Source organism: Sylvia atricapilla, chromosome 5 (genome assembly GCF_009819655.1).
Source record: "Sylvia atricapilla isolate bSylAtr1 chromosome 5, bSylAtr1.pri, whole genome shotgun sequence".
Classification (NCBI taxonomy): Eukaryota; Metazoa; Chordata; class Aves; order Passeriformes; family Sylviidae; genus Sylvia; species Sylvia atricapilla.
In genome coordinates this window covers 44,554,532-44,570,184 of record NC_089144.1, presented here as the reverse complement: position 1 = coordinate 44,570,184, position 15,653 = coordinate 44,554,532, and the positions used below count along the sequence as shown (strand labels likewise).

The 15,653-nt window shown below is 36.9% G+C and overlaps 1 protein-coding gene across 3 annotated transcripts in view; it reads right to left on the bottom strand.

Annotated features, from left to right (window-relative positions):
- VEZT (vezatin, adherens junctions transmembrane protein) overlaps positions 1 to 15,653 on the bottom strand; it is a 50,828-nt gene that overhangs the window by 12,338 nt on the left and 22,837 nt on the right. For 2 of the 3 annotated variants that reach the window (XM_066319294.1, XM_066319297.1), the window contains exons 4-7: positions 14,835 to 15,010; positions 12,118 to 12,393; positions 6,589 to 6,726; positions 2,304 to 2,451 (exon numbers count right to left, since the gene is read on the bottom strand). In XM_066319294.1, the coding sequence (XP_066175391.1) occupies positions 2,304 to 2,451; positions 6,589 to 6,726; positions 12,118 to 12,393; positions 14,835 to 15,010 (738 nt within the window). Of the gene's footprint in view, positions 1 to 2,303; positions 2,452 to 6,588; positions 6,739 to 12,117; positions 12,394 to 14,834; positions 15,011 to 15,653 lie in introns of all 3 variants that reach the window. The other variant, XM_066319295.1, reaches the window with a different exon arrangement.

Below are 15,653 nucleotides of genomic sequence, written 5' to 3'. Positions count from 1 at the left end.
TGAAGAAAGTTGGGCTGCTAACTTATTTCTTTTTTCAGCCAAAGTAAGAAATTGCATCAATACCACTAAGACTTTTAAGAAATGGACTGATTCACAATGTTATATATGGTACTAAAGAAGCCAGTCCATCTGGGAGCAAGGCAGCCCAAAATTTCAATTTCTTGAGAACTTCCACTTCCAATGAAATGAAAATAACTGTTTTCTTAGTTTGGAGAAGTTTGCACAATAGACCATGACAGTATAGCAGCACCTTTTATGTCTAAAATGAAAAGGAAACGTTATGATACTTTTCTCTGCAATAATGGTCCTTATTAAAAGGCTGTAGGTGATTATGAGGTGCAGACTGAAACTTGTTTGGATGCATTCCAGACCAAGGAAGACAAAACATTTACTCATCATGTCAAAAATACTTGGATGCAAACTGATAAAGTATTCCAAAAGAAAAAATAAATTTCAATTTACAAAAGATGCTCATGAGAATAAAGAATGCATGAAGGACATGAAATTAATTTGGGGCACACATGCGAGACTGATTTGGCTGGGTGCAAAAATACAAAGCAAACAAATGGGCAGCTATCACTCCAGTGTCCCTGAATGCGTGGCGCCCTGGATAAAAAATCAAAAGCTCATGCTGTAATAAGCACAAAAGACCAATCCCTTCCACCAGACATAAATCACAGGCAGTAAAAAAGTAGCACACAGGAGAGTGGACTTCAGGAACTGATAATAATAATAAAAAACCTACCTGAAAAAAGGCACAACAACAAGAGAAATGGAAATTCCAGATGTATCTATGGTTGCAAGCAGCTTGCTCTGCCAATAACTACTGATGATCTTTGCTGACACAAAATATCCAACTGGTCTCCTCAGCTTAAACAGGTATTTTTTTCTTAAGTGAAAATTTTTCACTCTAAATTGCTTTACTTCAAGGACAAGGTAACCAAAAGACAAATGCGACATTTGTCATATGGCTTAGCATGACCTGCATTTTAATATAAAGACAAATTCTCTCAAAGTGAAAAAAGAAAAAAAATGAAGAGGATTGCTCATACATTCAAGGCTCACCACACAAATATGTGCCAGGGTAATCCCTACACAGGAACCTGCTGAGGACTGATGTATGTTATTTAGCTTGGTTCAGCTATACCACATCCAGCCTACATTGGTTATAAATTACCATAAACTGAGATTTACTAGTAGTTGTGAGCTTAACTGTATCTAGAAAGCTTCCTAACCAGTTTAACTAAAACAGAGATCAGTTAAATTACTGCAAATTGCAGGTAAATAAAGGCATAGTTTACAAGCTCGGGCACCTCTCACTGGCTTCTTGCGCTTAACAAGAAGTGGGTAAATTAGGAGGCTTACATGGTTGCAATTAGAACTTCAGCTAATGAAATGCAAGAAAAAAAATCCCCAAAGCTTCTATTTATTGTAGCTCTTAGCTTACAACCAATTCGGCAGAGCTTCAAAGCTTAGTAATTACTATTACTGTCAGAACAAAAGAAGTCAATTTCTATAAATTAAGAGAGAAAATGCAACAAAAGCCAACTCCATAGAAACACAGATGTCATATAATAATGGAATTTTCCATTAAAAAGAGGAAAAAACGCTAAAGGGAAACTGCCCTGGCAGAGGACCATTAGAGTATAGAAGGCTTGCATTCAAATTACATCTTCCTTCCAATTCACTCATGTAGATAAAAAATACCTAACATCTCAAAACAAAATAGATAAAAAGGCCATTATATGGTTGTCACTCTGTTCAGTTAAAAGTTTTTCAAAGATTGAAGAACTGTACTGGCCTATGGCAGCAGGGGTCCAAGCTTATGATTTCTACTCCTCAGTGTGACTAAATGCAGCTACTCTCTTTGGCATTTACAACTAATTTGTGATTTCTGATGTCTCTCTTTTTATTCATGTCAAGAGATTAGATAAAAAAAAATTAAGTATAATTCTTGAAATTATTTTGTTCAGCTGAGATCAGGTGAAATCAGAGAGCAAAAAATTATGTTAAAGGGGATTGTTCAAGCTGATTATAGAACACTGACTTGAACTTCCATGATTTGCAGAAAAAAAAATCCTAACGTTGTATTGAGTAACTTCTCTTTTTCTACACGCACAAAGAAATCACATGAATGCTGATAAATGTAGAAACCCATGATAAGAGCCTGACTGGTTACACCTTACCCTCAATTCAGTGTCTTGCTACAGGCTAGGATGTAGAAGCCACAGGACTTCATGACAACAGAAAGATTCTCACCAGGAGCCTGCATGGATGCATTAAGCCCTTCTAGGAGAGCTTACCTTGAGTGCAGGCAAGCTGAAGCCATCAGTCAGATTGTGTGCCTCCTCTTCGGAGACCTGCTCTTCACTCAGTCCCAGACCCAGCTCCTTAAAGGGGACCACACAGATGTAGCTGGTCACGTTGTCACTCTCTGAGTTCAGAGGGTAAGTTTAGCTGGAGTTAAGGTGGTAAACAAAGCCACTTTTGCATTAAACACACAGAAAAGGAAAGAAATACTTAATAAGGTTTCTTATTCCAGGCAATTTTTATGAAAGCACATACTTTCACCCCAAATCCACCTGAATCCTGTTTAATTTAAAATTTTGCAATCCTTATTTGAAGCACAAGTTTTAAAGGCTCTTAGAAGGATGAGAGATAAGACACTGACAAAACACCTAAGTCAAAATACAAACACATAAAAAGAAACAAAGTAGATTGATGAAAAATCCCTGCATCCCTTTTGAATGAGTGAAACAGCTTACTTTGAAATGTTGAGTTTCCAAGAGAGAGTTCATGTCAATCTTAAACCAGAAATTAACAGAGGAAAGAGAACAATTGTGCAATTTTAAGTTTTAAAGGTAGTCTGTGTTATAGACCAACCTCAGGATGTGAATTCGCTGAGAGCTCTGTCTGTGGATGGACTGCTCAGAGGTCTTTACAGTGAAAGGTTTTTGACATTTCAGAGTGCTCTGTGAAGAACTGGAGCTCCCTGACTGTCATAACATTACTGATTACATCACTGTAAAGACATTATGGTCTTGGCAGGATGAGTGGCAAACTGATATCCATCAACACCATTCAGCACATTTAAAATCTCAGTAGGAAAATGTACATTTCTAGTCCTCAAAAATGCTTAAAAAGTAGGAAGCAAGCCAAATATAACTGATACCAGAAGGCAGATAAAAGAATTAATAGACTAGGCAGCATTATTTTAAATTAGAACTAATTTTAGGCTAACCTCAGGTTGAGAAGGAACAGTTCAAGATTTTTGCATGTTTTTTCATAGTTACCCAGTCACGAAACAGTAAAATTCATTTTAAAACAGGTATGTAAACTTACGGCCATAAGTACAAAATCACATTTGTTCCACAGAAATATATATATATTTTTAAGCATTAATGAAAATACAATCTTCATTTAAAATACATTTTTTTTTCATTTATAGTTAGATCTAGAAACTGAATGCCCTCATCTCTTGCACATAAAGCCAATTAGAAGCACTTGTCTCTGGTCCAACTAACGTATTTTCTGGGAGAAGCTATGAGTTCCATCTGCTTTCACACCCAAAATTTCCGCGTGCTAAATTCTCAAAGGACTGAACTTGCAAAAGTGATTCACCCAAGAGATGTTCACTGGTTAAGCAGAACATTGCATGAAAAAGTAATATTCTGTATTGCACGAAACAGTAAAGCAATGTGTCCAGGATGTAAAAAACCCACATTTTTCCCTCCTTTATCCCTAATGTCCGGAAAAGAAGAAGCCTATTAAGTGTTCAGACAAAACCTTGCAATGTAAATTAATTAGGATTAAAATACTACTGTTGTCACCAGCAGCTGCCTCACATAAATAGTGTCTACTCTAAATTAACCCGACAGCATGCCCAGCAGAGGGAGCACATAGGATGAGGATGGCAACTCCATCAGAAATTGAAAACTCACGTCAAAACCCTTCAGGACCACTCATCTTACAGACTACCTGTACTCCTTGATAGCCTTTTCCTGCAACATGGCATTCCAACAGTATGAATGCCACAAAAAGCAGTTTGGACACATATGGATTTCTAAGTCATGCTAAAAATAAATTCCAGGCAACATCTCAAATGCAGGGTTTGACCACTTAAGGAGCCACTTACCCATACTGTGTCTCAGCCAGGGATTCCCAGTGGCCTTCTGCACTGCCTGCCTTGTCTTACTCTACTGCAGCCCTTCCACACCCATTTCTGACAGATGTAAGCAGAGAACTGATCCCATGCCCCCATTAGTTTCCCATGGATCAAACATTTAGGAAGTTTAAACATATTCACACACCAGTATATACAGGAACACACTTCCTTAGTGCACTTTGATCTCGTAATATTTTTTAGCCCTAATGCACTTCTGTTAAAGCCAAAATACTAAAGCTTAACTATCTCAGATTACTTAAATTTGTCTATGTTTCTGTGAAAATATTTCATTCATCTGTTTAACTCACACGCCTTATTAGCCTGAAAGAAGGCAATGCTACTTAATAATGAACTGTCAAATCCAGAATAAAATACCTGTACAGTGAATGTCTAACCTTTATCAGGTTAGACACTCTTATTTTCCTACAGAAAAAGAAGAATGCTAATGTATCCCTGTACGTAACAATTTAACATTCATACTTTAGTCTTCAAAAGCACATTCCCATCTAGATCTAACAGGAAGGCCTCACAGGAATCCTGGGAAATCCAAGCTGCTCTTCTACAAAATTCTCGCCTGCTCACCAGGGGGTGAGCAAAGCATGTGATGAACTGGCTGGTCAAGGAATAAACACTGCACTAAAAAATGCCCAAGTGTCTGTACTCAGACCTTTCAGCATGGCAATTTAGGCATTTATATTCTCAAGAGGGTGCTACTTTTTGTTTAGCTTACTTGTTCTCTTGTATGAACTTTCCCTCTCCCTAGTTAAAGGTGTATGTTTTTCTAACAGTTCATGATGCAATAGCTAAACCTTTATGCAGGAGAAGGAACAAGTTTTTATAAGATTTACTACAGGAAATTTTCAAATTTCCTCGTGCTCAGTGCATCTCAAAGACATAGAATGCATTTTATATGCATTCCATTCTAATGGGGTAAGATACCACTCAGTTTAAAATATTATAAGTATAGTAATATACTGTTTTTATCAATAATAAAAACCAATATCTGGTTTTATCACTAATAAAAAAGTAACACTATTTATGCCTTGACAGCAAGGAACATCACCTCACATCAAAATCCAAACTTTTTAAGTTTATGTTGTCCAATGCCCAGGTCCTACCTATCAAAATAGTTCAAGGGAGATGGAGTATCAGACCATTCTGCATCAGCTGAGGATGAGATTGTTAACATCAGCCAGTAACATAAGCTACAAGATTTCCTCCATCCAGCTTGTATATAATTATATCAGATTCCCATGATGCAGAACCCACAAGGTTCTTAAGAATAAAAATATTAAGCAACTAGCATGCTGAGGGAAGTACTGCCTGAGTTACCACACAATTCAGTGGACAGTGCAGAGAGCTTTTGAACTGGTCTTCATGACATTCTGTAAATACTTAACCCAAAGGGCCTAATTTCTACTTCAGGCTTTCAGCCATTGCATCCTGCTATAACCTTAGATTCTGAATTAAAAGAGAAATACTCTTTCTATAGCATTTTGTTCTGTGATTTTGAGCAATTCACTCTTGCTGACATGAACAAATCAGAGCAAAAATGGTGTAAGAAAATGCCAAGTTGTTTCACTAGTACCCAACCAAAAATGCTCATGCTTACAAAACATAAGCAATATGACTTTCCATCTCATTAAATTACTGGTCTACCAAGTTTGACACAACTGTCTGGTGCAAGGGTAAAATATGACTGTGTATCTTCTCTTCTACATGGGAATAAATTTTAATTCGGGCAAAGTCATTTAACTGCACTCACTGAAGCAGCTATCTAACTAAAAGAGGGTACACTAGCCAAAAGCAAATATTGATGAACTTTTAGTTCTACTGAACAGAGTGAGAATGATAACATATCAAGTTTATGCAATTTGTATCTCCATGAATAAAGCTGTGACCTAAAATTTTTAATTGTATCTGTCACAAGTTCATCAGAATGATCTCCTTCTAACATATTTGAGACATACATTAACAAAAAAGCTTAATTTGATGCACTTAATTTTGGTAGGAGAAAACCAACTTACCTTTGAACAAAGGCATGTTGAGTGAAAGCCCATATTGATCAGAGAAGAGGGTATTTTGGTGCAAGGGATATTTTGGACTAAGAGGAATTATAAAACAAAATCTTGAAGGGCTCTGAAACACATCATCAGCATACCCAAAGCATGGGTGTCAATAATGATACAATGTTTTCAGTGCACTGAACCTTATCTCACAGTGGAAAGTGCACAAAAAGGGAAATTTTAAGCATGTTCCAAACCAAACACAAGCCCCTATTTCCTAAGCTACCTTTTTTCTCCCTTGTTTAGATACCTAATTAGATACTGAATGTTTCTAGACATCCTGACTCTAAACATTGGCTCAGTTGCAGGTAGGCAACATGGACTATGTGAACTGGTGGGTTTTTCCAGAAAGGATATTTTTTCAGCATGTACAGAGTAGCCAGTCTTGCAGCTCGGAAGTTGGCTCTGACGGATCGATACACGGCTTTCCGGAGGCCGATCAGGTGCTGACTAGGATGCTGTCCAGCTTTATTAAATGGGCAAGCGGCACTGACCCTGTCAAGCAAACTTGAAAAGTAAAATGTGATACAACTGTACAGATGTCCTAAAGTATTTTTAAAGAACAGTACATCAGTTTTCCTATTTCATTATTTAGAAAGCTTTTTCAAATCACTCAGTAACTATGAGACTAAAAAAAACCTGATGATATCAATGATTCACTTGATTGAAATTTCAGACAGCAGCCAGGATTCCTCAGTAAATAGCCTTAATCTATTCTCATCTGAGCTATGGCAAAATGTCTGAGCACATTTATTTTCTCTAAAATTTTCCAAAATGGTACATTAATGGTAGACATACCATAACATATTCTCCATCACGATACAAAACTATTACAAGCCCACTATCAGCTTTGGAAGTTTTAATATTTAACATATACCTCCTTATATCCAAATTTATTTTTTCAATAATTTTTGCAGAAAAAAGGTGCCAATACATAGCTTTTCATGCAAAACATCGTATTCTTTTAATCTTCCTGACGCAGGAAGTCTTCTAGGTAAAGAGAAGTATTATTTGAGAGGTGACCATTGATTTTATCATCATGCAATGAATGGCAGCTGTATTTGTGAGTCTTGACAGGTAAACACATGAAATGTATACACCACACAAGCATACTGGAAAATATATTTGGTGTCTGGCTATTCAGTGAATATACCATTTAAAAGAAACTATGCCATTTGCCTATTAGAATATAACTCAGATTGGCTTTAGCACTGTAAGAAATAGGCTCATCTGGAAATAAAATGAATTGTGAACTGAGTGAACATTGAACAGGTCTGTGGAACTTTAAGCTCCAGCTGTATCTCTTCATATACAATCTCATGTCAAACCTGTGACTGACACTCTGGAAACAGCCTAGGTGCACTCTGCTTGCTGGCACCATTTTTACTAGAATCAACTCAGGAATGAACATAGTCTGAACAACAGGTGAGTCAGTTGTGATTAATTGTTTGGGGACTGGAAGCCTGCTTCTGCTCTCACCTTTCCCAGGGCACAATGAAGAGGTGATTTCATGAGCAGGCACTTAAAAGGGAAAAGCATACAGGGTATCTGGTAAGCCTGAGGTGGGTTGATGCATTGGCAACTATTTCTCTAGTCCATCTGACTAAAAAGCTGACCAAATCAGTACACTGACACTGCTGGGAAAATGTGAGCCCTACCCCATGTGCTTAGCTAGACTGTGCTGCACATTGACTGTGAAGGGAAATAGCTTGTGCCCTTCACTATCAAATATGAAAACCAGGGCAGCCCACCCAGTGAGCAAGGCTGGAACCACTTATCAGTATGTTTAACACCATTAACACAAACAGATTCATGCCAAATATTGCCATGTATTGAATATGCTAGCTGAAATACAATATAAAATATGTGCATACCATTCTAAACTATGTGTTACTAAAATGGTTTATATAACATCTCATAAACTACCTTAAAATCTGAAAAAAAAATAGAACCAAACTGTGTTCATTTCCATTTCTAAATGTAAATTTAAAATGCTAGCCTTGCTGTATCTTTCACTAGGGAACACATCATGTAATGCAGTACATGCCAATCTCCAACCTTTCCCTAGTTTTTGAAAGTAACAACTGGAAGTGTTTATATATGAACTCTCACATCAGTTTGTAGACCCAAGCCCATGTGAATTGTCAGAAGAAAGCTCAAAGAAAAGGAGCAGAATTCTTCTACCATAAAAGAGACAGAGATCTATGTTCTACTACACAGATGCAGACTTTTCCAACTCCTATAGAGAACAAATATAGCGTAACTCACGCACAGCATGTACTGCCAGTATTCAGCAAAACAATCTGCTTTCCTTCTGGAATGGATTGTTTCAGTGCTTTTTATAAAAAAATTCTTCCTTATTCTACTAATTAAGATTAGTAGAATCTATTATGTGTCTTTCTGTCAGGCATGTCACATCCCTAAATTCCTAGTGTTTCATTTATCTTCACAGAATCACAGAATGGTTTGGGTTGGAAGGGAACATGAAGATGCTCTAATTCCAAACCCCCTGTCATGGGCAAGGACACCTTCCACCACGCTCCTCAAAGCCCCATCTAGTCTGGCCCTGAACACTTTCAGGGATGAGTAAGTCAACACTTCTCTGAACAATCTGTTCCTGTGTCCCACCACCCTAAGAGTCAAGAATTTTTGTCCTAATACCTAATCTAAACCTGCCCTATTTCAGTTTAGAGCCATTCCCCCTTGCCCTATCACCACACATCCTTGTAAAAAGGCTCTCTTATCCTCTATGTATTTTAACTGGACTTATATGTTATCAAAGCGTTATCAGCTTTGCATATCAGCCACAAGAAGAAAGAATCAAAAGAAGTTTAAGGGTGAATTTTCTCTTTCCTACAGCTCCAAACCCATTTTACTGTATAGAACAACAAAATATTTCTTCATTAATTTTACAAGCCACATTTTTAATTTGCTTTCAACTTTTAACAAGTTTATATAAACACATTAATAAAAATCTATTACTGCAGTTCTTTAAAGATGCTAATACACATCCATATGTATTTAGCTCACACAGTTAATGCTAGTTTAAAATACAGTACAAAAAAAGTTAATTATTTTGGTGACAAGCAAGGGAATAAACACTGCTTACTGCTGCAGCCTTTCATAATGTATTCCTTCAGTTCTTGTTCTATGATGTGCAAGACAATAGGCATACTTTCATTACCCTCCAGAAATTCCAGGCTGCAACCTGTGATCAAGCTTCATTTGGCTAATTGCAAATGAAGCAATTAGACAGAAACACTGCCCTTCTGCCTGAGTAGAGCACTGCCCTACCTTTGCTCCACAATTTCTGTAATCCAAGCTACCCACGTGAGGCCTTGGCCATCTCTGCATCACAGAGCTCGTACCACACAGACACACCTGAAATTCCAATAGAGCATTAAACACTTCCAAAGGCCATGCTGGAATCAGAATATCAAGTTGTCTTTGAGAGCAGCTAATGTAAGAGAAGCCTGACAGGATTACAGAATCACAGAATAGTTAAGATTGCAAGGGAGCACTGGAGGTCACCTAATCCATGCTCCCTGCTCAAGTTCTTAGTTCCTGATGTATGTGGCTGCAGTCAGTTTTACTGGGTTGGAGGGGAATGAAGGCAAAAGGATGTTGGACTATCTGAGTACAGCTATTTGAGTATAACTTAACCTATAAAGAATTGACCAAAACCTCTAGTAATAATCTACCATTTACAGAGACAGTCTGGTATAAGGGGCAAATAGGGTAGAAGAAAGCAAAGCCATAGATATTTCAATGGATGTGTAAATTAGCCTATGAGAACAGCAATGGATGGTGTCACAGGGAAGAAAACCAGCAGTGGAGCACAAGGAACTTCAGGCCAAAGCTGCAGACCTGGACTTGCCCTGTCAGAGTTTAGCTAAGTACAACCAGTCAAATTCTGAATTTGGTACTATTTTAATGACAGCTTCAGTACCTTTCCACTCACAATATGGTCAATGCACAGACCAAACAATGCTGAGTTAGCAGTACCTTAAAACAGCTGCACATGTAACACTGACCAGGATGCTGTACCCGATTGAAACCTCATTCCTTCAAGGATGTAAAATAACACAAGAGGATACTCAGTAACTTTTCAAATGCAACCATTTCAATTGCCATGAGACTCTTTCTGAATAAGCACTAAGATTTTGATAACCTTACTATGAGAGAACATACTAAACTTTGTTCTGCTGAGGTTTACTGAAGAAAATTCTAGGGGAAAAAAAAAAAAAAAAAAAAAAAAAGGAAACTAGCATTTTGGCATTTTGGACCATACTCAAAGAGATACTCAAAGCAAAGAATTTCACACTGCCCTGCACAGCAACATCTCTTGTATATGTAGATGCAGAAAAGGACACTGTGGAGATAGAACTTCCTCTAGGCTAAACCAACCCAAAATTTGTGCAGCACAGACTTCTTTATACTGTACAGTTATTCCAGTGAGGATGTTGGCACAGTCAGACTTCTCCCACTCTATCCATATACCAAAGTCTTTTGAAAAGCTTGCCAAAGTTTCAAGTAAAGAAGCTATTAGATCAAGCATCAGCTTAAAGACCGGTCTGTTTTTTGTTAATCTGTTATCTAAGATATGTAGTAAAAGAACAAGGCAGCAGCAATTTAGACATTGACCACAAGTTCGTTTGCTTAAACTTAGGCAAAAATCCAAATGTTTTTCTAATCTGTAATTTGGACAAGCCCGAACAATAATTTTTTTTAAGAACCCGTTTGCAAAGATAAGACTGCCTGTTGCTCAAGTATATGCTTCTTCAGCAAAAATCCAGACCAAAACAAAAACCACATAGCTAGGCAGACTGAAGACATGCTTATGCATTCCAAAGGGAGAATAAAACATTTCTTCAGTGAAATACACTGAAGGTATCTCTAGCAAAAAAAATAATCCAAATTTTAAATCTAAAGTTGCACATTTGCATGTAAGAACATGAGTCTGAATGTAGAATAGTTGGTCTGGCACAGATAAACATCTTGTTGCCCCCAAGGGAACTTCTGCTTTTTTTTTTAGAAAGAAGTTGACTGTATTTTAGGTGTTGGTGTTTCCCATCTCCCTTAGCCTTAAGCGGAATTGGCGCACATATGGATTCATCATAGGTGGTTACAACACGAAAGCATCCACGGCAATGACAGTGCACAGCGACAGGCCTGTTGGCTTTGGAATCACTGCATACACTGAATACTTTCTGATGTCCTTTCACATAGCAAATCAGCAAAACTTATCAAATAACTACAAGAGCTAAATAGTCAATTTTGCATCTTTTAAGTGGAAGAGAGGCAAATTCAACAGTAAATAATTTAAGAATCTACATGTTTCAACAATTGTATGCAAGCAAAAAAGACTCATGTTAACTTTACTTGAGGTGGGAAATGATGTTTGATGGTTTTTGCTGATTACTGTGTTCTCGCTACTTCAGACATTTGTTATGTAAAAATAGAATGTTTTCATGTCATCTTGTTTTCTAAAACATGAATCATTACTTACAGATTGGTTTATTTACATCAGTTCGGTAATACAAGATTAAAAAAAACTTTCTAAATGACTCTCCAAAATAGTTAACTTAGTTTAGTTCAAAGTCCGTTTGTTCATACATTTCATTGCTAGCAACGCAGGACATTCACAGGCATATGAGTTTTGTGAGACTTACTTCACCTTCAGGATGCAGACTTTTAACACTGAGTTGTTAGAATTCATACTTTTAGTATGAATAATAATTATACTATTTCATGTAAATTAAAACCTTGATGCATCATGTTTTCCAGTAATTCCACTTGTTATGGGAGACAGGGTAACAAGACAACTTTAGATGACAGCTGGTTTGAATGGATCTGTGTATTAAATAAAATGAAATACAGACTCACAGGGTAAATCCTCTGGAAATCACTTCAGTCTCTTGAATGAGTCGCAGAGCTTTCCTGACGAGGTTAGTAAATGCTCGGCTATTAGCCACTGTTTCTTCCAGCTGGATACAGTATCTTCGCAGGGACATTTGCAGCTTGGCTGTCCTCCAGGTGCCCCACACTCTAAAGGCTGCATAGAGGAGCAGCACGGGTCCGCAGAGCAGCCATGATGATTCCTTCCACCAGGAAGGAAACATAAGCAGCGCACTTACAAAGGCAAGGAGCAGCGAGACATCCCTGCAAACAGACACAGTACCACCAGCCACACATTACTAAGGGCAAACAAGTGGGAAAATTACTAAGTTTGCAGTTACAGTTGAGATTACAACACCTTATTGTGAGGCTTTTATGTAGGTCCTGAAGGGAGCTGTGAACACTGAAAACTACTTGAGACAGGTTTAGATGAATGTGTACATGATATTAATTGGCTGGTACACTCTAAAGAAACCTTTCTTCAGCTTTTTTAAAGTATGAGTAAGAGAGTAACATACCACTTTGAAAGGTCAGTATCTCTTACACATACTACTTAAAAAAAAGAGAAAAGAAAATTAAAAAAAGAAAAAACCTGACAACTCAGCATTTTAAGCCAGGGCGTGTAGGAACTGTAGTATCTGTACTTCCAGGTTCAAGAGTACAGTAGGGAAGGGCATGTTTCTTTTGGTAGCAAATCCCTCAGTTAGTGCCAGCTGTATTTTTTCTACCGTTTGACTCATTTAACTTGGACATCAGTGCACCACTAGTTTCTAACACTTAATTTCATAAAGACGGCTTGCATAATCACTTAAAATAATTTAGCACCTTTTGAAAATCCTTAAAAAATAGAATTCCTAGTATCTCAGTTATTTCTCAAAGGCATTTAAAAAGCTTATAAAGTTGTTACTTTCCTCTACAAAAATTCAACATAAATAAGTAACTGCTAGAAAATACACTGCATTTCATATATAGTATGATATGGTTTTGTAAAATAATCACAATCGTTAGAGAGATAGATGGGTTACCAGCTTCAAGGTGCATTACAACTATACTTTTCCAGAATGTTTTCAATGAAAAACATTTTTTCTTTCATCCCTTAAAGCTGTGTATCCTGCATTTAGGTTTGGAAGTATTCACATGGAATATTTTTCCATTTCTAAAATAAGGCACAATCTCTGGGTTTCTATTTCCTGGACAGTTTTGTGGTCAAATTTCAACCAGCTTTACAAGTGTTAACTCTTTAGGGCTACTGGCTACTGAGAGGTTTCAGTAAAGGTCCAATAAAATATTCCAAATTTGTAACTGCCTCTAAAAGGGACAGGCACACAGTCTCTAACTTCCTTGGCACGTTAAAAAATAAAGTCCCACAAATAAAATAAATCAAATCCTAACAATGAAAGACTAGAAGGGATTTAATAGCCCACTTTGTTCATTTTAAGCTTCTGGTTGGTTAACCCAGATCGTCATGGACAAACCAAAGATGAAAATGGAGACTCCACAACCCATTCCATGGCTATTCCAACTCCTAAGTATTCTTAGAGTTCAAAAGATTTCCCCCAAGTCCCAATTTGAATCACTTGCAGATTAATTGCATTATTCTTCCTCATATCCTTCCCTTTTCTGAACTGAATAAATGATAATTGATCACCACCTTCTATATATCATAACACTATTCCATATTTGCAGATCCTTTCCTGGAGCAGTATTGCATATCCAGTTATTCCCCACTTGATGTTTATTGACTTGAGTTTTCCTTTCCAAGTGTAGCATTAAACCTCTGTCTTTAATGAATTTTCTATCATTTTCAAGGCATTTCTCCAAGCTACTGTTGAACTATAGTCTATGAAAACACAAACTTAGTGTCATCTGGAAGGTGAAAAACATTAACAAATTTTGTAAATGTACTTTACCAGCTGAAAGTTAAAGAAACTGAATAATGCTAGGACCAGAAAAATCTGGCTCAAAAGTTCTCTTGTTTGACAGCATCAATAACGACATAACTTAAACAGTTGAGGTGTGACTCTATAATAATCTTAGTGTATATATGAAAAAATAGCCCATATTACGTGATTTTTTTTTCTACTGATTAGCACATTTCAAGAAAGGCATTGTCAGAACAACCACTGGCATTGTTTTTTAAACACAGGTAGTAGCTGTTCAGATACTGCTGCAGTCAGCTCCTTCAGTATTCTTGACTAAATTCCACAAAACCGCTGACTTCAATGTATCTTATTGAAATATTCTGTAGTTTATTCTTCTGATATTCTATGTTTGAAAATTAATTACACATTCCACCTCACCTCCCCCCACCCACAACATATTTTTTAAAGACCATACCAAAATAAACACTTTTCAATACAGTCTTCACAGTCATGTCTCATTACCAAAATCACCTCTATATAGCTTCAGAAATTAATGAATTAATCCACTATGCTAGTTCTTCCTTATAGAATATATTCTATATATTAGAGAGTATTCATTCATGTTCATGTAGTTACCTCAGATGAAAATTTACTCTTTCATAAAATGCCTAATAAAAAAAAAAAACATGTTTATACAAAAATCTGGGGGCTAGTAGAATAAAGACCCAAGGACATGAGAAAAAATATAGTTACTTCAATATTGCATTTTATATCAAGAATGCACAATATATTTTTTGCTCGTTTCTGAGTGACTATAATGGTAGATTATCCTCAATACAATACCAAATATTAGGAGTTGCTAGGGAGCGAAGAGTTGGAAGCTGTCTGTTTTCCTGTTGCTTACACTGCCCTGCAGACAGGATATTGGGGTCAAGGAATTCAATCAGTTCCACATCCTCCTGCAGCAGAACTTCCTGTTGCAGGATGGTACGGAGCGTGTCAAATCGAAATCCAACATCCTTACCACATACAAATGGGCACGAGAAAAAACAGGCATTAGTAAAGAATATGCAAATTCTTAAAATTAAGATAGCTGAAGAAGGAAAACATACACTCTACACTTTACTGACAACAATCTGTTCCCAGAGCACAGGAATGTTTCAGATATATCACAAGTAGCTACTTTTTTATTATTATTAAATTTGTTTAACTTTAAAAGCTCATGCACTACTTAAGACTTCAGGCTGGCAGGATGCATCACACTGCATCTGACCTAGATAGTAACAATAACTGGAAACAGGCCACAGAGTATGCCAATATATTTGTATAAGAATAAGAAAGGTACTGAATTTTAGAAGACCATTAAAAAACCAAAAAAATAAATTTTTTTACTGTCATGACATCCTTTATATCATTAATAAACAAAACTTAAGAGAGATATTGCTAATTAGTCAACAAATGTCACTTAATAACAGTAGGATGAGTGCACTGGATTGAAGCCCCAAGCCAAGGCATTGGACTACCCTCCTGCAGGATTCTGTACCTTTCCCAAGGGAACTCAACCCAAACATCAAACAGCATGGGGCTCTAAAGACCCCATCCTGCTAAACCTCAGGCAAAATTTAGGAAGTTACTTAGTTGAGAATTTGATGCCATAAGCAT